Consider the following 26,507-nt stretch of genomic DNA (forward strand, 5'->3'; position numbering starts at 1 on the left):
GATGTGGCACTTAGTGCCATGGTCTGGTAACCACAGCAGTAGTGAATCAAGGGTTGGACTTGATGATCTCAGAGGTCCTTTCCAACCTGGCTGATCCTATGATTCTATACCCAGAACTTGCCTAGGGAAGAAGGATCTCTTCATAACTGGTATGTGGGGAACTGGTTACAAAGTTTGTTGGGTTTGTTTTTCTCTGTCCATTCTTAAAAAGAAAGCAGCTAGCACCTCTGTTATGACAGTGGTAACATGAGTTTAATCAATCTTCCCGTGGAAAAAACCCCAACCAAACAACTAAAAAAACCCCCAAAACACAAAGCCCAAAACCTTAACTGTATAATATAAAATTCTCATGTACACATCACTTGATAACTGTCAGTTTGAACGTGTAGGCATTGCTAATTTGTGTACCTTGCCCATTCTTCTGATCTGCTGCACACAGTTGTATGTATGGTGTGTCAGGTAGGGAGCATTCACTTAACAGAATGCAGAGTAATGGGAAGGGAATGATATGTGTTGGTTGAGTGAAGTATGGTTGCCTTGGGAACTGTTTTGCAACTATAGATGGTTAATTTGTAGTAGAACACCTGATATTTTCTTAAGTATTCCTTGTAACTGTTGAAAAAAAGACTGGATACTTACACTTGTTACATAGTCAATGTTTTGTAAGGACTAAGGCTGGAGATTTTTTCTTGCTATAGTTTGCCACTGGTATTGGATTTGATAAATCTAGAACCATGATTCTCTGGGAAGCATGCAGGCAAACTGCTTCCCTGTCCTATGTGGAGAATGGGAAAGAAAATGGAAATTATTTTGTCTGTGTTCCACTTACATATTTTGTTACTGCGTTCAAACGATTTGCTTTCAGTCTGCAGTTACATATGCAAACATGGTGAGTTTGCAGGCTTAGATGATTAATTTTTCCACTTACCTTTGTTAATCATAGCGTCCTTATGGATTAATCTTTTTCTGGTTTCATTACCTGCATTTTTTAAAAGCAATCTCTAACTCAGTAAGCTTAAACAAAAGAGACCGTTGAGAAAACAGTGCTGAGTGATTTTTGTAGGTCTTTGCTTTACGACAAAACAAACCTTTCCATTTTAGAGACAAACTGTAGAGTGTCAGAAAGAGTAAGAAAATGGGAAATGCATAAAATGAATGACACTATTTTGCCCATTATTGAAATGATAGCAAAATTGAAGAACAGCAGTTAATTACGAAAGTTGTACTACAGCAGGATCACCTGTGTGCAGTTGTGCTTTTTCATTCGATAACATGCCAGCAGTACAGGCTGAGTCTTGGGCATACATATGCTTCTGTGGAGGTTTTTCTGACATGCCAGGTCTCAAGAGTTTCATAATAAATGCATTTCCTATCTTTTTGTGCCATTGCTCTTGGTGAATTTCAGTTGACTGGAATAATTGATGTGTGCTTGTTTGTGTTTGGCAAAAACGGATGGGAGAACACAGCAAACAAGTAACTTTACTAGCACTTTCTTTATTTTTTTGTTGTTTATAAAATAATGAAAGGATTTGTTTCTCTGAGGTTTATTTGTTTTCCCTTTGAAATCGACTTAGGCAAACAAGTGACTTCTTAATTGTAGCTTCTTTCTGCTTTGCATAGGTAGGTGTTCTAAATCCACTTGCATTAGCAAGCAGTCAAGAATCTCTGGGGACCATGAGCCTTTTGCTTTTATGTGGTGCATTCAATCTTTTCTTGAAATAAGTTTTGTCTGTTTGCTGGGTTAATGTCTGGAACATTAAATGAAGACTGGGGTTTTTTTTCCATTTGCATTTCCATTTCCATTTTTTTTCCATTTCCATTTCCATTTGCATTAGTTATGGTGCCAGTACTGTGAAGTGGCTACACTGGAGTGACCAACAAGGCTGTAGGCAATTTTTCACCTACACTGATATTAGCAAAGTTTGTCACTTCTCTTTTCCTGTGGGAGAAAATGTATATGAGCTACAGATTCTCCCAAGAGAGAAGCAGAAAACATGCAAGAGGGAAGCTGCTTTTCAATTTTTACTGTGCTGCTAGAATGACTGAGAAAAATAAGGGCTTATTCTTTCTGTTGGACAGGAAGGTGAGTTTTAGTGTTATTTCAGCAAAAAGAAATCAGTTGAATAAAAGGTTTTGACAAGTTGGATAGCCTGGATTCTTGAAAACAAAAATCTTTAAGGACGTTGGTATCATAGGTTGCTACATTGGTTTCTACTATTTGTTTATGGCTGCAACATAAGATCTTAGTTGTCCAGATCATGAGAACCTGAGCTGTCCTCAACAATGCAGGTGCATTTTGCACAAGAATCCCATAGTCGCTTATAAGTTATATTGCTGCTGCTCAGTTGGTTTTGATAGATTGTGCAGTTTGACACAGAGCTGCTTGGCTGCATGTCCTGAGCTGGATTCTGGAGGAACTTAGTGAGGTGCTGTGACACCCTCTGGTTCAGGTATGTCCAGCTCTGTGGATATGTGGTGCTTTTAACTCTGTTTAACTGTGAACTAGGGCAGCTGAGTCACAGCAAACAACCTGCCAAGCTGCAGGTCAGCTTCAATGTCCCATCACAGATAACACTGTTAATCTCCAGTCCTCCAAATTATGGATTTACAGTTGGCAAAAGCTTCTTTTGTGTATACAGAGTTGTCTTAGAGGTAGTAGAGAGGGAAGCTGTGAGCTAGATCTTGCTACATTAAAAAAAAAGGCAAACAACTTTTTTTCAATGGAAAAATATAGTTAAGGTTTGGCATGTAATTGTTTCTTCTCTTACTCATTCTGAGAATGAGATGAACATTCAACTCAGTGTGGTGGGGACTTGTCCAAATGGTGGTCAAGCGTGTTTGCCATAGAAGTCAAATTTGGAACAGTATCCTATAAGGACAGAAAGGGATATATTGAGCAGCATGAACGGTGCATGAGAAGAATTCTTTCTAGGTGGCCTTGTTGTGCTGTCTGGAATAAAGCATCTCCTGGGACAGGATAAGATACAGTGTCAATATTTCACTGTCACTTCCAGCATATTGAAAACAAAGGTTGTAGGAGATGCTGTGTGCTCCTAGTCACTGAAATGCTTCTCTTTGGCTAGTCCTGTCTGTGAGCTTTTGGGGGTTTTTGAAGTGTTTATCCAAAACTGTTGGTTTTCCGTACACCTAATGAAACTTACCCGTTTGTGTTTCAGAGGCTCTTCAACCTTTTATGTTATGTCACATGAGACTTCAGAGGTCTGAGAAGCCTACATTTTAAGTGTCCCACGTGGTTCTGCGGCAGAGATGAAGATTCCACTGAAATTCCCACTTTTCCCATTGAATCGATCTCCTGACTCAAAATCTTAATTTGAAATTTAATTCCACAAAAGTCAGTCGGTTATTGCATAGTCCTAGTTATATAAATGGACTTTCCCAAAAATAACATAGGGGTGCTTCATCTGGAGAGTAAAGTGGGAAGGAGGGGGTATAATAGTGTTTTTTTGGCATCTGAACGAAGTCACAGTTTGCCTGCAGGTGAGTTATTTATCTTCAGCTCAGCCCTTCTGCAAGTAAATATATTCTGCACTTGTGAAGTGTTGTCACGTTTAAAGCTGGTGGAGCTGCTGAGATTTGCAGCTAGAAGCATGTTTTCTCACAAATCCCTGCAATATAACTGTTAAAGCTATTTTTGCTTTTCTTTTAATGATCCACTGGACTCAAAAATGGAAAGAGCCAACTTAGATTTCTAGGATACGTTTAAAAAGCAGTAGTGGTCTTAGCAGCTTTCACTGCTGTTCAAATCTTACCATCACTACCTTGAAAGCATTGTGGTTTGTGGTCTTAAGATTTTTACTTGGTTTTCGTCTCTTTGTTCTCTTAACTGCGAAAAGAATCATGTGGTTGCATAAGACGCATAAGGAATTATGTTTTTAGGACAAAGTGCTTTTCTGTGCCATATTTGAAATTAAATACCCCACTGAAATCAGTGTTGTGTGTGGGTTTTTTGTTTTGATTAGAATGAACTTCATGTGTTGTACCTTCAGCTGGACAGTGCAGGTGTAGTATAGGTGTGGTGCACTGCGTAATCATCATGCTTCCCAGTGGCAGAGTGTCAATAAAACTGGTAGGTTACAATTCTGTTGTGATGAACTCTTGCTCGTAAACACGTGCTAAAATGTGCTCTTGCTCAAATTGCTGGCAACAAGCCTAATCTTAAAGGTGCACAATGTGATAACACCTGCTGAAAGTCTGTGAGGAACTCGATATCAAGCCTATGATGGCAGTTTTCATGCTCGTTGTTTTTGAGAGTGTTCTTGGTGTGATATCACTGCGTGTTCTGAATTATTCTGTAGCTGTGCATTCAAGAGGTGTTCAAAATTTGGAAAGCGAGACCTTTATTTCAACCTATACTTCAGAGTCTGAAATCTGCAGTATTTGGGCCTGGTGATAAGTACTCCTCATGTTTCAGGTTTTGGTTTGCTTTTTTTCAGTCAAGAGAAGTTCACTGCATGTTTATTCACTTTAACTTTAGATTCTTATTGTCTTAATATTGGCCTCCTAATATTAAATACAGAAAATTGAATAATTTTATGTTATTTTGTTGTTTTTTTTTTTTTCTTTTGGTCTCACCACAAAGTTTGCATAGGGTTAGAAATGCTTCATTAAATATAAAGGCCCTGGAATATACAAACCCAAATTTTGAATTGTTCATGGCAGTGAACACCTTCAGAATGTAACACCTGTGCAGTTCTGTGTTTTAGCATTTGTCCCACTGTATGTTGTGAAAATGACTGAAACTGGCATAGAAACCAAGAGAAGGGTGAAGGGAAGTGTTCTCATTTTTAGTTTCTATTTTATTTTTAGTTTGTCTAAAGCTCTGCTTGAAAGTAGAACATTGTTTCCAGTTACAAAAGGCAAAACTGAACTGCTTTGAAGTATTCTGCTGCAATGAATGTTATTTCCAGTTCTTTCCTGGAAAGTTGCTCTGAGTATTGTGTGTGGTAAACAAGCAGTGTTTAAGACTTTAACCCTACCGTGGTAAAAAGGAAAGGAGGATGTGCTCTTCAGCACACTCTGGAATTTAGTTAGCACTGGTGAGGATTAGACCCTTAAAGGACTCCAAGGACTTCTCAAGAAGCAGGTTTATCATCAGCTTGCTGATCCTGGTGCATCTTCAGAATGACATGGGAGTCTGAGTTTTTGACTTGCTGTGAGCCACAAGTAACAAATGCTGAAAGTATCCATTGATGATTATGAGTAGATAGATAGATATCTCTGCAAATTTGAAACATAGACATGGCTTGAAATGCAGGCTAATATTAGTAAAATGGTATGGTTTTGCCCTTTTCTTAATGGACATTTAACCAGCATGTGAGAGCAAGGGAATAGCTACAAGCCATGCATGGGAAAGTAATTTGATCTTTAAGTGGCTTAGTTTTCTAGATACTAGTGATTCTGAGCAAGTGCTTGGAGTTTTGTTGGGTAATACTGCTCAGTACCTCACAATGGCTGGAATGTTCTTCTTTAATAATCTTCTTTTTAATAGATGGTACATTTGGGCAATATAATGTTTGCTTGTGGTGAAAAGGGGATTGTCCAAACTGGAGCTAGATATCTCAGTGTTTTGAAATGCTGGTTTTCTAGGAAGCAATACACTCACATGTGCAATATGATTCAACCATTTGCAATTTGTATGACATGCTGTCTTTATCAAAAATTTAGTTGTAGCTTTTTTCCTGTTTCTACCTTCTGTTTTGCCTGAAAGGCTCTGACTCCTGGGGATTTTTGGTTAGGTACTCTATCTAAGGTCCTTGTTAGTTTAATTGTAAAAATTGCTTTTGTGCTTGGCGTGTGTAATCTAATTTCTGTGGTAGCATGCTGTGATTCCTGGTATGTGAGAAATAATTTTGATGTGAAGAAAACAGCTATAGGTCACAGGATAGCTGAGTCTTGAAGTATATTTGTAGCAGCTGTTGTGGTGAAGGAGGAAGATACAGTCATGTAAACCGTTTCAGTTTTTAAGACAGTAAGACATGAATTTTTGAAAACTTTAATAAAATATCCTTTTTTTTTAGTTTACAGCATGTTTGTAAAGAACATCATCTCATTCTTCCTCTGTGGGTTGTTTGGGGGGGGAGGGGACATTCATTGTGTTTTAACTGTCGTTGACAGTCTTTTGTAGTATTATATGTCAATTATAGCAGCCTAGAGAGCTTAGTAACTGTTTCATGGTTAAATAATTGCAGCATGCTTTTTTCCCCCTCCATCCCAAGAACTGGAAAATTAGGAAGGTGAATGGGAGTAAGTGAATGAATTGCTACTGCAGTGCAGTGTTTCCATTGGACTGTACTTAAATTTTGCTGTTGTTGCAGCTTCCGACTGCTCACACAATCACAGAATGGTTGGGGTTGGAAGGGCCCTCTGAAGATGATATAGTCCAACCTGCCTGCCAAACCTAGAGCAGGCTACATGTGTTGGTATCCAGGTGGATTTCTGCAGAGAAGGAAACTCCACAACCTCTCTGGGCAGCTGTTCTAGATCGTGGCCACACTGTTCCTGAAACCCCCCAAGATACCATTGGCTTTCTTGGCCATAAGGACACACTGCTGGCTTGCGGTGAACTTGGCCACTGGAACTCCCAGGTCCTTCTCTGCAGAGCTGCTTTCCAGCAGGTTGCCCCCCCAGCCTGTACCAGTGCTTGGGTTTGTTCCTCTCCAGATGCAGAACCCTGCACTTGCCTTTGTTAAACTTCATTGGGTTCCTCTCTCCTCAACTCTCCAACCTGTCCAAGTCTCACTGAATGGCAGCACAACCTCCTGGTGTATCAGCCACTCCTCCCAGTTTTGTATCATCATCAAGCCTGCTTGCTGAGGGTGCACTCTGTCCCTTCGTCCACATCATTTAACAGGTCGAACAAGACCAACCCAGTACTGACCCCTGGGGAACACTGTGACCTACAGGCCTCCAACCAGACTGTGTCTGATCACAACTCTCTGAGCTCTGCTGTTCAGCCAGTTTTCAATCTACCTCACTGTCTACTCACCCAACCCACACCTCCTGAGCTTGCCTGTGTGGATATTTTGGGAGACAGTGTAAAAAACCTTAATGGGGTCAAGAAAGACAGCATGCAGTGCTCTCCCCTCATCTACCCAACCAGTCATTTCATCGCAGAAGACTGTCAGACTGGTCAAGTATTATTACCCTTTGGTGAATCTGTGATGACTGCTCCTGATTAACTTCTTCCACATGTTTAGAGGTGATGGCCAGGATAAGCTGTTCCATCACCTTTCCAGGGATTGAGGTGAGACTGACTGGCCTGTAGTTTCCTGGGTCCTCTTTTTTGCCCTTTCTGGAGGCTGGAGTAACGTTGGCTTTCCTCCAGTCCATGTGTGTCTCTCCTTTTCTCCATTACCTTTCAAAGATGGTGGAAAGTAGCTTAGCACTAATATCTGCCAGCAGATCCTTCAGCACCTGTGGGTGCAATCCCATCAGGGTCCCTGGATTTGTGGGTGTTAGGTTTGCCTAAGTGATCTCTAGCCCTATCCTCCTCAAGTAAGGAAACTTTTTTTTTCTCCAGACTTTCTCTCTTAGCTCCAGGGTTAGGGATTCCTGAGAGCTGGCCTTAGCAGTAAGACTCAAGCAGAGAAGGCGTTTGGTAACTCCATCTTGTCTGTGTCCTTTGTCACCAGGGCACCCATCTCATTCAGCAGTGGTCCCACAATTTCCCTAGTCTTCCTTTTGCTACTCATGTACTTGAAGAAACCCTTCTTGTTGTCCTTGACATCTCTTGCCAGATTTAATTCCAAATGGACCTTAACCTTCCTTGTCATGTCTCCGCATAATCTGACAATGTACCTATATTCCTCCCAAGTGGCCTGTCCCTTTCTTCACATTCTTTAATCTTCCTTCTTCTATTTAAGTTTTGCCAGAACCTCTTGTTCATCCATGTCAGTCTCTCACCCAGCTTACTTGATTTCTTACTCTTAGGAATGTGCCAATCTTGAGTCTGGAGGAAGTGATGCTTGAATATTAGCCAGCTTCATTGGGCCCCTCCAAGGCTCCAGGGCTTTGTTCCACGATACCCTACCAAGCAGATGCCTGAAGAGGCCAAAGTCTGCTCTCCTGAAGTCATGGGCACTGTGTGCCCTCCTCACTGCCCTGAGGATCTTGAACTTCACCGTTTTATGGTCACTGTAGCCAAGGCTGCCTTGGAGCTTTACATTCCCCACCAGGCCCTCCCTGTCTATGAGCACAAGGTCCAGCATTGTACCTCTTCTCATTGGCTTCTCTTATCACTTGGGGAAGGAAGTGATCAACAAATTCCAAGAACCTCATGAATTGTTTGTGCCCTGCTGTGTTGTCTCTCCAACAGACATTGAGGTGGTTCCCTGTGAGGACCAGGGCTTGTGAATGTGAGGATGCTCCCGTCTGTCTATTGAGGACCTCTTTAGCTCAGTCTTCCTGGTTGGGTGGCCTGTCTATACATGTGACCCCTACTGTAATGTCACCTGTCCCCACCCTTCTCTTAATCCTGATAGATAAGCTCTCGATTGCCTCCTCACCATCCTCAGGCAGAGCTCCGTGTGCTCCAGCTGATCACTGACATAGAGGCTGACACCCCCTCCTTGTCTCTTATGCCTGCCCTTCCTGAAGAGCCTGTATCCTTTTATTCCAGCACTCTGGTCATAGAAGCCATCCATCCCACCACATCTCCGTGATGTCAATGAGATCATATTCCTGCAGGTGTGCACACATCTCTTAACTGCTTTTGTTTATTCCCCATACTAAATATGTGGGGGCATAGAGGCATGTAAGAAGGGTCCCTGATGAAGCCGATTTACTGGCTGGAGTTCCTTTGTGCTGCTCTTTGAGTTCTCTCTTGCTGACTTACGATCCATCTCCAGGCTCTGGGCACCTCTTGCTGGCGCTGACATCAAAAATCCAGCACCTGGGCACACCTTTGGCAGAAGGTCTGCTGCCTGTCTCTGTCCCAGGAGAAAGGTCTAGGCCCTGGTGCTCGAGGCCTGGTGATTTTAAACTGCTTAATCTCTAAGTATTAAGACCCAAAAAATCAGATTTTTTCCAGCTCAGCAGCCTTCAGGAGTTTACAGATCTGCCACTGTTGGAGAGGGCAGATAAGCAGAAGCTGAAAAATTTGAAAAGCCTATAAGCCTAAATTTTGATTGCATGTGGTTGACAGCATCTCATTCTTCTCAGTTAAATCATGAAGGATTCATTCTGTCTTTCCCCTTCTTCCTCCTGCTGTTGCTTTTGTTCTAATGAATGGCTTTAGGATTGGAATAAATTATATTTTTAAACCTTTACTAGTTAAGGTTTAAATATGCCAATTTATTAATGTAACCATACAATTATTATGGGGGTTTTGAGTTTTAAAATCCTCCAATGTGAGCCATGGCCTGCTGACAGTCCTCTGCTCCACCTTGATCAGAAAGAGGAGGGATAGTGTTGGCACATTTTGGTCTCAGCAGTGGAAATGCCAAATGTTAGCCCTTTTTTACTGGCTGATCGGTGATACTGCATTCTTTTGTATTCATTTTTGTTTAGAGTCCATTGTAGTTGGAGTGAACAATTATTGATTGGGTTGTCCACTTCTCTGCCATTCATCTGACCCAAGTTTCCTGCCTCATTCTCCCCCTTCTTGAGGGCAGGCTTCATTGTTCTTCTTCATACTTCTTTTTAAGGATTTTTGCGGTTTATAGCTTGGGAAGCTGAAAATACTTGCACTTGCTGGTGCTTAATAGTGCTACACTTAATTGTGTGTATCTGGCCAAGCTTTACAGAACTACTAACAGATACTGCAGTATCTGGTAAGGATACTTAGTTTCACTTAGCATTTGCTCTGCATGTGGCAACAGTTTTACTGATCCCGAGGGGTTACATTCCACGAAATGCATTCATGAAGCCTTTGATTTTGGGTGGTGCTGTGAGTTTGGTTTGCGCTTCGAGGTGTTCATACAAAAACTGTTACCGGTTTGATTTCCTTATTTTCTGGTGAAAGTGACATTTGAGAATTTAGTTAGAAAATGAATGTTGCCAATGACTTTAGGCAGGTCTGGCCAGTGTTCTTAAATCTGTCAAGTTATACCAGAGCGTTCCCATGGCTGAGCACCACCAACTGTGTGCTGTGCACTGAGAAGGGAATGGGAAAGGGTCTGCTGAAGCAGCCACAAATGGTGATGAGTTTCATGGTCTGCTGCTTCATTCTGATGACCTTGCTAACATGCATAACCTTCCCAGGACTTCTTGTAGAGCTGATCTCTGCAGCCTTATTCCTGTGTAATCTGAATTTATGAACAGTTTTACTTGCAGTGCATAGCCTCACTGATGGTTTTGTAACATATTACTGTACTCAAACTGGTCATGGTTGCAGACTGGAAGGTTAACTGTTCTTATCTTAGTGAAACAGAGACATTTCTGGATCTTATAAGATGCAGTTAACGTGAAATACAAACATCGTTGCATCTTGCATTTTGTTTACTTGTTTGCAGATCACTGCGCTTTATGATACTGATTTTCTGGATTTTCGTGTTTAGTGTGGCAGCTTTGGTGTTTTATCAACAAAGGTGTTGATATAATCAATCTCAACTCTTTTAACAGAGTTTCTTAAAGATTGTGCAGTGACATGCTAGTGACAAAGAGAAAAAAGATCAAAGTTCACATGTACCTGTGAGATACCATTCTTTGTATTTGCTATCAATCCTGGCAGTATTTATCCTCTTCCTTATAAATCCCCTTTACAACATCATATATGTATTATTCTTTGTGAATATCAAGAGTAGAAATCTGTTCTATGGCTAGGATGATCACAGGTGGTTCACTCAAGCTGAGAATTTGTCCCTGTCCTCCTCCTAGCAGTACCTAGCGTTTTTCAATGTTGTTGGTCCAAGGCTTTGCTGACAGTATGCTTTAGTCCCAAATTTTTTATATGTGTTTGGCTGGCTGAGTGTCCTAAGCTGAGCTATGTTTACAAGAATTCATTGCAAGAATTTCTTCTTGAACTTTTAATTTAGCTGTCTTTTGTGGGCTAAAATTATCTGTTTAGTAATCTGATCCTAGGATTTTTGTGGAGTTCCCCAGCCTGATAGTGTGCTCATACACTTCTTGGCCTAGATTGGTTTTTTTCTTCAGGTTTTGAGCCAAGTTAAGTGTAAAGATGCATCTTTTTGAGGGGTTGTAGGTGTACTTCTTGCATTATCAAGTACTCAAAGCATGACTGCTGAAGTGAAGGAAGCTTTCAAGGGTTTTAAATAGTTAAACTAATTCTCTACACTTTCTTGAAGATCTAAGCTGTTAGAATCTTAAAAGAGGTTGGCATGCTTTTACTGTTGGTAATCACTTTAGTAGAGGAGCTGGAAAAAATGGAAACAGTATAAAAGCATTAGTGAAAAATAAGCAGCTGAACTGTTGAGAAATCCTGGCTAGATACCAAGAAGTAAAAATCTGCAGGGATGCTGGAGCTGCCTTTGACAGCAGCCTGTGGTATAGTTAGGGTGAGATTTTGATTGTTGCCTTTCATGTATCTATTTCAGTCGTATCCAATGTGCAATGAAGAAATAGAACAAGTGGGTTGTGTATGGTTCTTTCTTGCTGTTGTTGGTGACACAAGCCTGGACACATTAATGGAAGCTAACTGTGAAATGATGAGACGTGGTAAATGCAAAATCTTTCAATGTGGTCGCCATGAGCTGTTAATTCAGTAGCCATGAGTAATGTTTCTTTTCTTTTTACATGTCAGTTGCTGATTCCAGACTTGATGTGACGTATTTCTTTTCCTTTTGCATTCTGATTTGCAAGTGGTTGGTTTGGAGTCAGAATGCTGTTTAAAATTCTGACTCTATGTATTTAATATAAATATACCTTCAACTATTTAATAACCATTTACTGCTTTGTTACATAACCAAGTGTCAAGAAGAAAATGCAAATAACTGTTAAACTGCAGAACTACTTAAATATATGTAAATATGGTCATAGTGTTAAAAAATACTAAAAATTACCTTTTTTTTCTAGAGAATAACATGTAGAAATGCAAACCAAAAGCAAGTTATTTAAAATTATTTATAATTACTGAATATAGTGACTTTTCCACTGTCTGATTTAGATGATTCTCTCCTTTTCAAACTCATTGGCAATCATTATTTGGATTGCAGTTGAGTCTAGGAGTCTAACTTTTGGATCCAAGCCCCTTGTATTTATCAGTACAGAGCAGGATGATGATTTGGTTTGGTTTGGTTTTGGCTTTGGTTTTTTTTTGTGTCTGAAATGAAGTTGTAATATCTAAGACACAAGCTTTTGCAGGTTGCTGAGGATACAGTAAAGTGACACAGCTCGGAAGAAGAGCTAGTGGCATTAACATATGCTGAAGCAGTCTACTTTAAGCAGTCTACTTTTACTATTCCTGTTTTTGTGTAATCTCGTATTCAGTTAACCAATTTGACTTGAAGGCAGCAAGGTGATACTATCAGTGCTGTGTCCTTAGGAGTGAGCTGTTTTGTCTAGGGCTGGTTACCAGGGCTGGCATCATTGCAAGCTGTGCAGACGTTACTTTGGGAGAAATGCTTTCCAAAGGAGGTATTTCTGGCAGTGATATCAGATCACTTTGTATCTTTAAATGCCTGCCAATAAGTGAGCTGTAAGTTTGACTGTCAGTCATCTGGACGAGTCCTTTCCCGGCTCAGGGTCCTGAGTGTCATGGCAGTTGGATCTGGCTTGTGCTCTGAGGTGAGGGGGATTCGTTTGGCACCCTTCGCAGTCAGGGAGGCTGTGGGCTGCTCCAGCATAGCTGCTGGAGCTTGGCATGGAAACTGTATAATTACAGCAGGTTTTTTGCCCCCAGTCCTTCTACCTTGTGGGTAAAAGGCAGCTGTTGTGTCTTTGGCTGGTGAGTGAAACGGACCCACGATGACTCCAGAGGAAACAATGTCACCTTGGCATTTGGTCGGTGATTTTATTGGCACGGTTCCTTATGAATTAGTATTAATAACTCAGCTCTGCTTTTCCTAGCAAGTAGGAAACAGAATTTGCAAGGATTTTGTCCTCTTGAGCTTATAATGAGTACTTGGGAGCGTGTACACACACCTACAGGGTATGATCATCCATCCAGTGCACAAGTGTGCTCATGGGGTCAGCAAGTGGGGAAAATACCTTATTAAGCTGATCTGTTTTCAGACTCTGACAGTGATACAGCTTTAGTGGGAATGGTAGATGTGACCACTTCCAGCAGTGTCTTTAAGGCTTTTCAAGTGGGAAGTTATGCTGACTTTGAATCTCACTAGTCTTTCTTTAATACATAAATTGGTTGCTCCTACCAGTGAGCTTAAAAATTCCATTTTGTTTCATATGGGTTGTTCTTTGTTTTGTGTTTAGAATGCCTTTCAAATTAGTCATGAATTTGGGCGTTATGTTTTCTGGTGAGTATTGAGAAAAAAAAAATTACTGAGCTGCTCTTTTCATAGTGAACATTGAGGGATTATCCGTTCATCTTAGAAGTGCAGGGCTTTGGTCCTGAGGTAAGTGGGCTGCTGATTGAGCTTGTGGTGTTGTTAAAGCCTGTCACTAAAGAAACATTTGGTTTTTTGAGATTTCCAAAGTGAAAATTTGGCAAAAATGTTATGTCTGGTGTGGATAATAAGTCTCTTGAGACAAGATACCCTGCTAATCAATGATGACATGTGTGAGAAAAGACATCATCTGTTGGATTTTTTTTAAAGCTGTTTACCTCTTTCTTTATACTTCAGTAAGTTTAAATGACTGTGTCCATATCTTCGGGGAGAAACACTGCTTCTTTGTGTACTGTATTGTCAGGAGTGGACTGGTAATCCACACCAAGTCAGTGGCTTGATTTGTCCTCAGTGAATGATGTTGTAAAGCTTTGGTCTAAGTTATTACTGAGAGTAAGTTCAGCTTAATGTGTTATGTTTTGATAATGATTTGTTTCCATGATATCCCCCCTGTGCATGCACAATACTTCGAAAAATTCTATGATATTTTCTTCTTTGGTAATATTATTTATAGAACTTTGAAAATGTATGTTTTCTGGAAGCCAATAACTTTTTAAAATATTGCAGTACCTGCTCCGGTCATCACTGCCACTGCTACTAAAATGGAGGTGGTTTCAGCAGAAGTCAACAGCTTGCTCCCTGAGGAAATAATGGACACAGGCATCACTCTGGTGGAAGATGATGGCATCGAGGCAGTTATTGTGTCGTCGCCGATCGCAGACTCTATTCCCATGGAAACGGAACTGGAAGAAATAGTGAACATAAGCTCCACCAGCGACTCCTCAGCTACGACTACGGCCACAGTCACCACGGAATCGGTCACTGCCCCCAGCAGCCACTCGGGCGATGCGACAGCAAACACCACGACCCCAACACCTGATGTGAACGCAGCTGCAAAGCCCACCTTTCCCGGTGGCCTCCATAAACTTGGTGCTCAGACCCCCGTCACTATTTCAGCCAATCAAATTATTCTCAACAAGACCACCGACATTAAAATAGGCAATCAGAGTATTAAACCGGATGGGCAAAAGCTCATTGTAACAACTTTGGGCAAGTCTGGCCAGCCTATTGTTTTAGCATTACCCCACAGCCAACTCCCACAGTCGCAGAAGCCCGTGTCCCAAGCCCAAGGCGGAGACTCCAAGGTACAGGGCCAGCAGATCAAAGTTGTTATTGGAGGTCGGTCGGAAGTGAAACCTGTTGTTGGTGTCTCAGCTCTGACGCAGGGAGGTCAGCTGATAAACACTGCAGCCCAGCCCTCTGTCTTGCAGTCCCAGCAAGTAAAAACAGTACAGGTAAAGTGAGTTATGCTGATGAAACATCTTAAAACCAGTTTTGTTGCCGCTATTGTTGTCTGTTTCCTGCACTGATTGACACACTGTTGTTTTCAGCCTTTGCGTTTATTCTTTGTATTAAAAAATACAATGCTGCTCTTAGCCCATGCTTTCATCTGTGGATGCGTTTACCATTTTATGCTGTTTGCCTCTAGCTACTGTCTAGAATTCTAGGATTTGCCTCAGAGAAAGTGAACTATTCAGTAAAATGAAGATAATTTTCTCATTATTTTCATTTTATAAAAATAAATTCTACATACTTTCGGGAAGGCTAAATTGAACTCTGTGCGCATGTTGTTCTTCATTCAAAGTGTACGCTTCTTATGAAAGAATAGCTTCTGCCTATCACATTTAGTTCGTTTAAATAAACTCTCTGAAAAAAAACTTCCAGCATCTGAAAAAGAAGAGAAAGGTATATCTTGTCTGCCTCAAATCTAGTTAAGCATGTCAGTAGATTATGATGGACTAGACACTATCGTAAGATGAACACTTCAAGGTCTTATTCCCAATCTCTGACATGGATCTTGAGATATTCGAAACCACAGAGAATCTGCTTGGATCTTAAAATGTGTTGGAAAGACTTGGGTTATGACTCAAAGGGTCTGATCTTCATCTGGTGTAGGGCAGAACTAAACGTGAGTGACATAGTTCTAGTTGGCAGCGAGGCAGAAATAAGACCTCTTGAAGCGAAGGGAAAGCAGAACTCATTGCAAGTTATGATGGAAAAAATATTTATTTTTGCCTCTAAATGAAGTAAGAAATTAAAACCCAAGTATTCTAATAAAGATAATCAGCTGCACATGAAAAATGACAAAGCTTTAAGTGTTTTATTAGCCGAATCTTTCCTGACTAGTATTTTGTGGCAAGCGAATTGAGCAAATCTCAAGATTTTTTTAAGCTGCAGATGATTCCTGCACCAATTTCTATTCTCTCTTTTTTTTTGCTACATCAAATCTGTGGAAACATGTTTAATAATGGCTACTTGAGACATAAATTTTCTAAAAGGACTTATAATTAATGATCAAGGTACATAAATGGTTCTCACTGTAGCCTTTATAAAAGTCTCTTGACTCAGCATAGGAACGTTTAAGAGTGGGTCAGTTCCTGTTGCTTGACTTCAGTTATTCTCTACCAAGTGACAGATACAGGAAACTGAGGAGAATGACTTAGCTGTGATGTGGTTTTTCTTGCATGAGGTGACCTGTGCTATCACTGACTGAAATACAGTGACTTGACCAATGACCTCTGCTGTTTGTCATTAGAAATTCTGCAGGTTCCTTGATAGGAGTTCTTATGAATGGACTTACATCTATTTATAAATCTAGTTAATTGCAGTTTGAGTAAATTTGTTTTGTTGGGGTCACTTTTTGTTAAACCATTGCTTCCATTTGCACAACAGGTTGAGTTGTTAACACCTGGCATGCCTTTTTTCCTATAAGGAGAGAGAGAAGTAGAAATGAAAAGTAAAAAGGCAATGTTAGTACCTGATACTGCAGGGAAGATGATTACATTAGCACTTCACAGACAGTGCTTCTCCCTGTAGAAGATTAGTAAAGTATCAGAGTCATAAATGAGGCTGGGTGAGACATAGACATTCATGGGCTATTCTACCATGACTGGGGAGGTAACCTGGACCTGGAGTCCCTGGCTTAGAAAATGAAGTCCTGCATTTACCCCATCATCCCGAACGAGCTCCTTAACTTTTCAGTGACTGGAAAATGAGGCTGCGAATGCCTCCCTGCCTTCCCTAGGGTCTTGTGTAACTTGTCTCTTGGGGCTTTGTGAATCAGGTATTTCAGATGGAAGGCAGCACAGTGCTTTGACTTGGTGCTGAAAAGTGAATCGGTAAAAGATTAGATGACAAAGAGCTCTCATCAGTTCTTGTTACATTGTCACTATCATAGGGGCTTTGCATATCATTAGAGAAACTCAATTAGCCTTGCTGTAGTCTAATTGTGGCAGTTGAGATCTCAGCACTTGAGAGGTAATTGGTAGAGTTCGGCAAAAAGTTTCTTGGAAATTTGCTTCTTCTCTGATTATAGCTCTAGAGGTATGAGTCTGTGAAGTTTAAAGTGTGGCAAGACCTTTGGCCTCATCTATATCCAGAGGTTATTTACTGTCTCTTCAGAACTTGTCCCGATTTAGTTGAAACTGCTGCCTTGGACATGGCATCTGCTTTCAGCCCGTGGCTCCTGCCTCCACAGAGGCTCAAAAGCAGTGATGTGCCTACTGGTGTTACTACTTTAGCCTGCACTAAGCAGGAGTTTGGCCTTGCACGTGACTCTGAACCAGATGTCCATACACATCACCATGGCTGTCATTAAGCTGGTCTGACTTGAACTTGGCTTGATGTGGTAACTGGCTCTGGTTTTAGCAGTTACATCAACATCTCAACAGCATCACTGCTGCCATGGCAAGGCAACTCCTAAGCCATTGTTGTGGCTTCGTCTCATCATGGAAAAGTGACCTTGTGCACTCCCTAGCCTCAAAATCCCATTCCTAGCTCAGTTTCTTCATCTTCTCTGAAGTATGCTGTTCTCCTTTTCTATTTCTAAAGTCCCTGATTTTTCATATTATGCCAAATATAAATTACATAGAGAGTGCCTACATGGACAACCTCCTGAGAGGTCGTCTAGGGAGTGGATTAGCTCCCTTGTGGTAGCTGCCCATGCAGTCAATGTGAGGTCGGATGTACCTATTTCTTTTTGAATAGAACACAGTTTGACCACCGAAAACAGAGTCCAATGGTATAAACTTGCTAGTTCATCTTTGGTGGAGAATGCTCAGGAAGACATAAATTGACCACTTAAATCAAGTTGCCTGCAAATAAATCTCTTTACTTCTGTAGGGGAAAGAAGGTTAGTGTGTAAATATAATAATCTTATGGAAGAGCGTGTTGTCCCAGGAAATATTTTTGCAGTCTAATTCAAAGTAACTTGGAGAGGCCATGCTTAGTTTGCATAGGCGGGGGAATAATGTTAAGCTTGTTGAGATCGGTATAGTCGATGGCAGAGGGCTCCAGAGAACTTGCTCTTTCTGGGTATCAAAGGAGCAGTCTGTCATCTTGATTATTTCCTCTGGCTTCTCCATGCTTTACTAAAATGTATCATGAGTTTCCCACTGATGTAGAAGCTTCTCAAAGGTGGCTGGGGTTGTCAGCTCTGGTGGCAAAACCTCAGAAAGGCTCGCTTGGCAGCAGGTAGATGGAGAAGTGCTGTTCCTCACGTATAACCAAACATGTTTGAGTCTTGTTATGTCTCCTAAGCCCTGAGGGTATTCACTTATTTATTAGACCGTCTTTGTAGACAAACAGTTCACCCAAAAAGCAGGGGCACATTTATCTGAGGAAGATACTACAAGTTGAATATGAGGGAAGCAGGGCTACTTGTGTTGACCAACTCTCGTTTTGGGATTTTTAAATTTTTTTTCTGAAATACTTCATCCTAATGGTAGCTAGTATTTTACACGTATTCATGTAAGTCATTTAAGCACACTTATTGACTGTTACTGGGAAACAACTGCTGTTGTCCAGAGCTGGCTCTTCCTGCTGGATGTTGATCATGTTCTGAGCCAGACTTTGCTCTCACTTTGGAGAGTAAAAGCAATAGCAGTTGAGTTGCAATAATACCTTATGGCAGGATAAGATTAAGTTAAGCAGAACAGAAATCTCAAATCAAGCAGATGAAATGCGTGGAATTTATCAGAAATTAAAGTGTGTGCAAATTAAAAGAAAAAAATTACTGATAAAATGGCTGCTCATCTGTCAGCTGTGTATGTGCTAAAAGAACTGAATCCTTGAAATGTTAAAATGACTTTGAGTTAAATTTATGAACAGAGCCATGAATGGAACTTCCTCCTTCAAACAACTCACGTTTCAAAGTTTTAGTTAATATATCTCCAAAAAAAGCAGGTTTATTTCTTCTGTTTCGTTTTAAGCCTTGGCAATTGTATGTCACCTATAAAAGCAGCTGATGTGCCCTGGAAGCAGCATATTTGGTCTGAGGTGGAGGTTGACTATGAGGAACACTTGTGCTGTAACTGTGGAGTAGCACATGGCTTCCTTTAACTGAGGCCTGTTCTCTGCTCGTGCCTGGTGTCAGAGCTGCTCACTGCTGCCTTCCCTTGGCTGGGCGTAGCTCAGGCACGCAGAGATGGTGTTTGCTTTCCGTGGCAGGCTGGGGGGCTCCAGTGCCATAGCAGAAGGGCAGCTCTGGTTTTCCTGGTTTGTACCATGAGTGTGCTGCTGGGAGTGCAAGCAGCCTCCCATGTGCTCTTTGTGGAGCAGTTGAGGAATTTGTGATGTGCTACTGAATACTTCAAATCTCTTGTCATTACTTGACTGTAAAAAAAGTGTTTTCAGTCAATAAATTCTATAGATAGGGTTTTGTGTAGGAAACCATAACATCCAGCCTACTCAATTGCTTCCTTTAAGCATTCCTAACTTTCTCCAGCTATTAAAAGTAGCTGTCAGCTCTGTATCTTGGCACATCAGTGAGATTTCTCCAGTCAGCTACTTGAGTCATAAAGGTGGTTCTGTGCCTTTGGGAGGTGGCTCCCCACACGGATGCCAATGTTGTGCCTCTCTGATATTGCTGGAGCTGGTGGCTAAATTCCCACAGGATGTGCCTGGGGGTGTGTGGTGGAGGAGAGGCAGGATGTGCCTGCTCCAGTAATGCCTTCCAGTGTGGTCATGTGGACTCAGGGAAGATCCTAGCAATAGTCCACACCTGTAGGCAGCCTCTGCTGTCAGCAGGTTAAAAGCCTTTGAAAAAAGTCAACTTCTAAATTGAACTGTTCACTACCTGGGTGCTGGTGTATAAAAACTATTAGAATAAATGCATCAGGGAGTTAACTTCTGTCAGTGTGGGAAAGGGGAAAAAGTAATCTTTAAGACTTTTAAGACTATAAAACCCTACTTGTAAAGATTTCAGGTTGAGGGGATCTGTCATCAAATGGCATGTACATGTTCTTGGTCCAGCTGTGTTTCAGGAGACTGGATCACAAAAGAAAAAAAAGATCCTCTTGTACCTGGAGGTAGCCAACTGATTTGTTCTTGGTTAGTGACTGCCCAAAACTTTCAGGGACTCATGATCCACGTACTTTTGGGGAACTGTTGCAGAAGACAGTTTCCCCATTTGCAAAATAAAAGTGTGCTGCCGTGTCAGAATAGGTCAAGAGATGTAGAGCAGTAATTTTTAAATTTAAGTCACTGGAGGCCAAGTTTTGTCTTGGTTGGCTGAGAAAGAAGGAACTTCATTTAAAGCTTCAAATATTGAGAGTTGTGCATTTAATTTTCATATTTTTATGTAGACCAACGGCATGTAAGAAATAATTTCGGCATCTTCAAGATGAGGTATGTTTGCACAGAGAGATATCTTTGTAAGGGATATGGCTATCCTACTCTGGTAGCTGGCTTTCTGAAGTGTCATGGATAATATCCAAGCTCTTTCCGTAGGGAGAAATGGAGATGAAATGCGAGATAAGCAGTTATTCTTCTAATTATGCGTGCGAGTATTGCCCTTTTTATTTTTTAATGTACTTAACAATACAGTGATTTAGATCCAAAATGCTCAAGTTACTTTAGATCTTTTTTCCTCCATCTTTTAGATTGCGAAGAAGACCCGAACCCCAACTTCTGGCCCGGTGATCACCAAGCTGATATTTGCAAAACCAATCAATAGCAAAGCTGTTACAGGGCAGACCACTCAAGTGTCACCAGTCATTGCAGGTTGTACTACTTTGACTTGTTTTGCTTTACCTTTTTTTGAAGGCTGTTCAAAGAGGTGGTGATTGTAGAAATTTTTTTGTCTCAACTATTTTACTGTAGTTTCTGTCAAAGTACCTCAAGCAATGGAAAAAAAGAGATCAGAGCATTTTATGGGTAGGAGCAGATAAATGCAGTTGTTGATACCTTTATACTTAGCTCATTTAGAATAATCTTTGTAATTGCAGAGTTGCTTTTACTGCAAGATGCTTTTACTTTATGGATTTGGGGGAGGAGAAAAAAATACCCCAGAGCCACAGAAAAGACTACTTGCTAAACAGAAAGTAATTGTAGAAACATTATATAAACACACAAGGGGGAAAGGAGACACGTGCTGTTGTATTACTTTAATCTGCTTATAGTTGGACTTAAATGTAATACATGCAAGTAACAGAAAAAATGTTTGAGTGAAATAAGTGAATAAAACTGTGTGGTTTTTATTAAGTCACTCACCTACTTCTAAAATAACCATCTCAGAAGCATCTAAGAAAGTAATTAAGGCAAAAAAGAAATTATTTTTCTCTTTGGAAAAAAAAATCTTTGAATCCTTAAAAAAAAGCCTAACCAACCATAGAACAATAACAAAAGCACCACCAAAATGAAAGAAAAAACCCACAGTGTAATCATTTGTTTATTATGGCAGAGGGACCAACGGATCTGTTGCTGAATGCATCACAGCAGGTATGCAAACATCCTAGACACGTAAATTATCTGAAAAGGACAAATGTAGGAAGCCAGAGTTGTCTTCAGAGCTTTGAAGGATGTCTTTAACTGCTTCCAGATTGAACAACCCAAGTAGGCCTAAAATCTTTAAACAAAGATATTGTTTAAAGGTATATTTAAATAAATTTGTTAAGTGTTTACAGAACTGGGACTTGAGCTGGTTTTAGAAAGTATGTAACTGTCTCCTGTATTCAAAACTGATAGGTACGAGTGAATGGCATGTAACTGAAACATAATCTTTTTCTTGAGTTGTCAGGCTGCCTGCAGCCCGACCTATGTTTCAAGTGAAACAGGGATTCCCCACCCCACTCACCAATTTGTCCCCTTTCTCAAATAATTCCCTACCAAATATACGGACCTGTGAATAAGAAGATTGCTATGCCTGCTTAAATATTTGAATTAAGCTGTCTTTATGTTAAAAAACCAAACCAAAATCCAAACAAACAAAAAGCCAACCCAAAAACGTTAAAAACAACTTACAGTTTTTAAATCAATATTTTGGAAAATCTAGAGCACCTGTACCTGAGCCTGTGAGAAAAGCATCACTGGGAGGTGAAGATGCTTCACTAATCGAGGGGGAACTCTTTTTAAACATCTGCCTTTCCTCTCACCATTCCAAACAGCCAGCACAGCTTGCCAGCGTTGAGAGGTTGGCATCATTTTAGGGAAGGTGTAACATTTGTGTTTTCAGTTTCAATTTTGTTTGCATGTTTTCCTGAATCTGGTAAATATTTTTAGTTGCCTGGGAATTCCTACAAACTGAGGTTGAAGTTGTAAATTTGAAAGACTTGTCAATATAAGTAATCAGATTCTGTTCAGGAAGCTGATGCCAAAGGGTGCAGAGGAGATGTAGTAAGAAAGGGAAAGCTGTCACTAGGAAAATAACTCAAAGCATTGAAAACTGTAGATGATAAAATTCTCACTGACTCTGACATTCTTCGGGTTGCATGTGGCTTTAGCAGCTGCTGGCAACTATCTGTGCTGTTAGTTAGACTGCACAAAAGTGGTCATTTTAGAGCACGTAGACCTCAGAGGAAATCAGGTTTCCATGAGGACAATGCTTTTTCTTGTTAGTTCCGGTTGACTTTAATTGTTACGCCACTTGATTTTGGATGGAAAAGTTATGCTGGTGTGTGTCTCTTATTTTTATAAATGTAGTACAACAGAATGGGTGACAGACAAGCTATGTCAGAAATGAGTCTGAACCAAAGTGCAGCAGAGGAAAGCTCAGTGGTCGAGCACTCTCTTGGAAAGAAACATAGAAAGTATGAAAAAAAAAATTATCTGTTTTCCATTATGGGAGTTTTGCAATATTCCTGAGACTGATTTCATGATTTGGCGCTGCTGGTTTTGATGTTTACTGTTCTTTGGCACGGTAAAAACGGATAGTTTGTAGACTCACGCTACCACCCTTGTTTTCACGTGTGTGTCATATGTTCTGTTGGGCAGTGAAAGAAACAACCACCAACACAGAAGAAAAAAGCCAAAAACCTTAGAGTTCAGTGTAGAGAGATGAAACAACTTCTTGGCCACTGTAACACAGCTCGTTTTTGATGGTTGAGGTTTTAAAAGGAAGTAGTCCCCCCCCAGATGCTCAGTTTCTCCATCCATTGGCAGCAACCCAGGGACTTCCTAGGAGACTGCCAGCTGGCTGGGGGTTTGTGTGCAGCAGAGGTGTATTGGAGCTCAGGATGCTGTCCTGGCTATAAAGAACTTGCAGCTGAATGTCACAGAAAGCTCAATGTACATTCTGGCACTTTTCAAGCCCAAGTAACAGTTGTTTTATTTGCAATAATGCCAATTATTTTCTTCTTTGATGCTAAATCTAACTTAAAGAACGCCAGTGTCCTTCGTACCAGGTCGTACACTCTCAGAAGTAGGGATCAATTGCACAAGATGCAGAGAAAACTTTACTTTAAAAGTCAACGTGAACAGGGATAACTGGAGCTGATGGTATCTTCATTGTTTGTAGGTAGGGTTTTTTCCCAGTCTGCTCCAGGGACACCACCAAAGACAATAACGATCTCTGAGAGCGGAGTCATTGGATCAACTTTGAGTACTACACAACAGACACCGAATAAAATAGCTATCTCACCACTCAAATCCCCTAATAAGGTAAGGACCTGTTCTGGCTGCAGCCTTCTACCCCTCCTGCACAGGGTCTGAACGGAGCTCTCTGTGTCTTTGCTACAGGCTGTTTATTATCTCTCCTGAGATAATAAACATATCTCCAGAGTCCATAAAGGTATCTCCAGAGTCTCTGTTGCACATCACGATGCTCTATGGTAATACCCTGAGTTAGATTTTTGCAATTGGCTCCCATACTGTCGTTTTAAGTAAATATGCATTACTGCATTAGTTTCCCATTCCTACCATTTTTTGCCATTCCCTAAGCATCCATTCTGAGAGCAGCTGTTCCCTCTTAGCCAAGCATTCAGACTATTTTTAATGCCTTCATAAAATGTCAACCAGCTGTTTAAGAGGAGACCTTGATAATATTAATGGGTCAGCACTTATTAACCACTGCCTGCTACTGCATAGGTAATTTAGTCTTCCCTGATCGTTCCTGAAGTAAATGAGATTTGCAATGGTCCGTGACAGATACAGAGCTAGAGATTGGCAGAGGTCAAGGCAACACTGGTGTTTTAGATTTGATGAAATTGTCTTGAAAAGAGGAGTATTGCTGCAGAAGGGAAGGGAACAAGATGCATAGTGCATGCAAGCTAAATATCACACATAAAAAGAAGAAGTAGGAATAGAGTAAGAATAAAGAATTCTTTTGGTTTGGCTGTGCTTTAATGATGTAAGGTTATACAAATGGAGTGAAAGACTTGTGCTTGGCAATTCTTAGTAAGGTAAGCAACATGAAGAAGAAGTTAAAAAAACCCATAACTGTAGAATCAAAATTAACAGTGAGTGTGAAAAGACTCCTTAGGGTTACATCTCAAATTTACTGTAGATAAGTAATTCTAAGTGTCTTTTAAGCACTTAGCAAACTCTTTCAATAACTGGGATTTTTCTTAAAATGTAAGGAAGTTTACAACAAAAAGTAGAAACCCTGCCTTTGGAGGGGTATGTCTGTATAGAATAGAGTATTCAAACACTGCATTCTACAGAAATGTGGTCAGATGACTGGATCTCTGTGGGAATCTGGAAAGTAGATTTAAAAATACTGATGTTCTTATAGTTAGACTGAATTGGCAGTATAAGGTGAGATTTATTTTTTTTTCCACAGCTCTTCTTTAAAATTTCTATTTATGATGTACCAATTATAAAGCTGTTATTTAGAAAATCCAGATGCTGTGGTTTCTGCATTAGCCTTTTGGTGCTGGAAACGAGCAATGCCTTTGAGTTTCTAAGGGTTTGCTGTTGTTGCAGTTGGACTCGTGATTTGAGATTAAATACAGTGCCCTCGTTCAGAGAAGGAGCTCTGTGACCTGGTGGAGAGCTGTACTTTCATGAGAAGGGGAATGTGTATGTACAGGGTCCTGTACCCTGCCCGGGGATTTAAACTGCTTCTTTGTTTTGCCAAGCAGCTAACAGTGGTGTCAGTGGCCTCCCAGCCTCCCAACTCCCCCCAGAAGACGGTGGGCGTCCCACTGAATGTAGCGTTAGGACAGCAGATCCTCACAGTGCAGCAGTCAGCACCCTCCTCCCCTGGGAAGGCTATAGTCAACCACACAACCACCCAGGTACACACTGACTTTCCTTTGTCTTCTAGCGTGTCTGTGTCATTGCTTGCTGGAAACTGGAGTGCTGGATGGCAGATTGGCAGTGGTCAGTCTGAAGGTGTTCTTGTAATGGTGTTTGCTTAAGAAGTGGCAAAAGAATTGCCCTGGGGAGCACAGACTTCGTCAATTGAGGGGCGCAAACCGTTGCAAGCCTGTACAAGGACATGCTGTTAGAAAGCAGCTTTCCAGCCTGGAAAGCTCCACTTGGTGTAAGTTCTTGTCTCTGTGTACTGAATCTCCGAGGTCATCTGAAAAACTCCCGATGACACGGGCAGGAGTTCTTTGGTTCTCTCTCTTCTGCCAGTGTTTCTCTTCCACTGACTAGGGGTGCTTTCCAGGTGTTTCTGAGGTTTGCAACAATTGAATTCATATTCCTGTGGTAGAGGAAAATACACATAAGTAAGACACCATGGTATGGAACCTACAGAACTAGAAATTGTTCATTTCCTATGTCTCATTTTTAGAAAAATAGGGTTTTCCATAATGGCTTTTATAAATTGATTTGCATTGATAAATCACAAAACAAAACTGACCTTTCTTACAAACTGCAGTTGTTACTGTTTTCCTGTTTTGTAATCTTGAGTGAGTTTTTTTTTTATATAAATATCTGCATTCCTGTTTTGGTGAACATGAAGGGATGTGTATGTCTGTAAATAAACAGAGTGCGGATAGAGCAGGGAACGGACACAGTTGCATGTACAGCATGAGACCAGAGACTCAGACAGACTTTGCCAGGCTTATCTTACTAATACAGGTGACAACTGGAATGCTGATATGGGGATGTGGACACCATCGAGATTTGAATTTTACTTTTTTTCCCCAGATTAAAAGTGGCAAAACTGTCCTTTGATACAGTCATTGAAAGGTTGTCACTCTACTGCAAGCGCCCTAAAAGTAGAGAGTCTGTGGGGTATACATACTGGGTTCTGATCCAAAGCTGTCTGACACAACACAAGGGTTTCACCTGTCTGCACTGGGCTCAAGAACATGCCTTTAGAAGAACTGTCACTTGAATCTTAGAATTTTCCCAGTTGTCCTTGGATGGCAGCCTCTAATCTGAGAGCTAGAGAGAACTTTGCCCATACTGGTCTCCCTTTGGTAACACTTTCTCTGTGACTGTGCTTGCAGATAGTACTTATTTTGAGTTGCTCTGGCTTGTTACGGTTTCAATGTATTAACAACAAAACAAAAACAAACAAAACAAAATCCCAAGAAAACGCCTTTTAAAAGACCAGACTTATATATCCAGTGAAATGTGTGCAATTTTGAGATATCATTTGTGTAGTTGCTGAAAGCTGGGGAGCTGGGAAAATGTTCTCATAAGAATTCACATCATACTACCAATCAAATTTAACAGTAAAACTTAAAGACAATATGTTTAATATCAATATTAAAAGATACTGAGAATAAAAAACTGAACTTCAGAAGGAGTTAAGACGGAAGAAGAAAAAGGAGGAATAAATCAAAGTTTGAG

At 40.7% G+C, this 26,507-nt stretch overlaps 1 protein-coding gene across 3 annotated transcripts in view; it reads left to right on the top strand.

The window, feature by feature from the left end:
• Positions 1-26,507, top strand: part of LIN54 (lin-54 DREAM MuvB core complex component) — a 44,097-nt gene that overhangs the window by 5,160 nt on the left and 12,430 nt on the right. The window contains exons 1-5 of one of the 3 annotated variants that reach the window (XM_027738540.2): positions 2,781-3,498; positions 14,049-14,776; positions 20,423-20,543; positions 23,275-23,417; positions 24,839-24,994. In XM_027738540.2, the coding sequence (XP_027594341.2) occupies positions 3,387-3,498; positions 14,049-14,776; positions 20,423-20,543; positions 23,275-23,417; positions 24,839-24,994 (1,260 nt within the window). In that variant the 5' untranslated portion in view covers positions 2,781-3,386. Of the gene's footprint in view, positions 1-2,780; positions 3,499-14,048; positions 14,777-20,422; positions 20,544-23,274; positions 23,418-24,835; positions 24,995-26,507 lie in introns of those variants that run through there. The other 2 variants (XM_027738544.2, XM_027738543.2) reach the window with 2 other exon arrangements.

The sequence above is a fragment of the Pipra filicauda genome, unplaced genomic scaffold, assembly GCF_003945595.2.
Source record: "Pipra filicauda isolate LSUMZ 115617 unplaced genomic scaffold, ASM394559v2 scaffold8_size5757611_pilon, whole genome shotgun sequence".
Lineage (NCBI taxonomy): Eukaryota > Metazoa > Chordata > Aves > Passeriformes > Pipridae > Pipra > Pipra filicauda.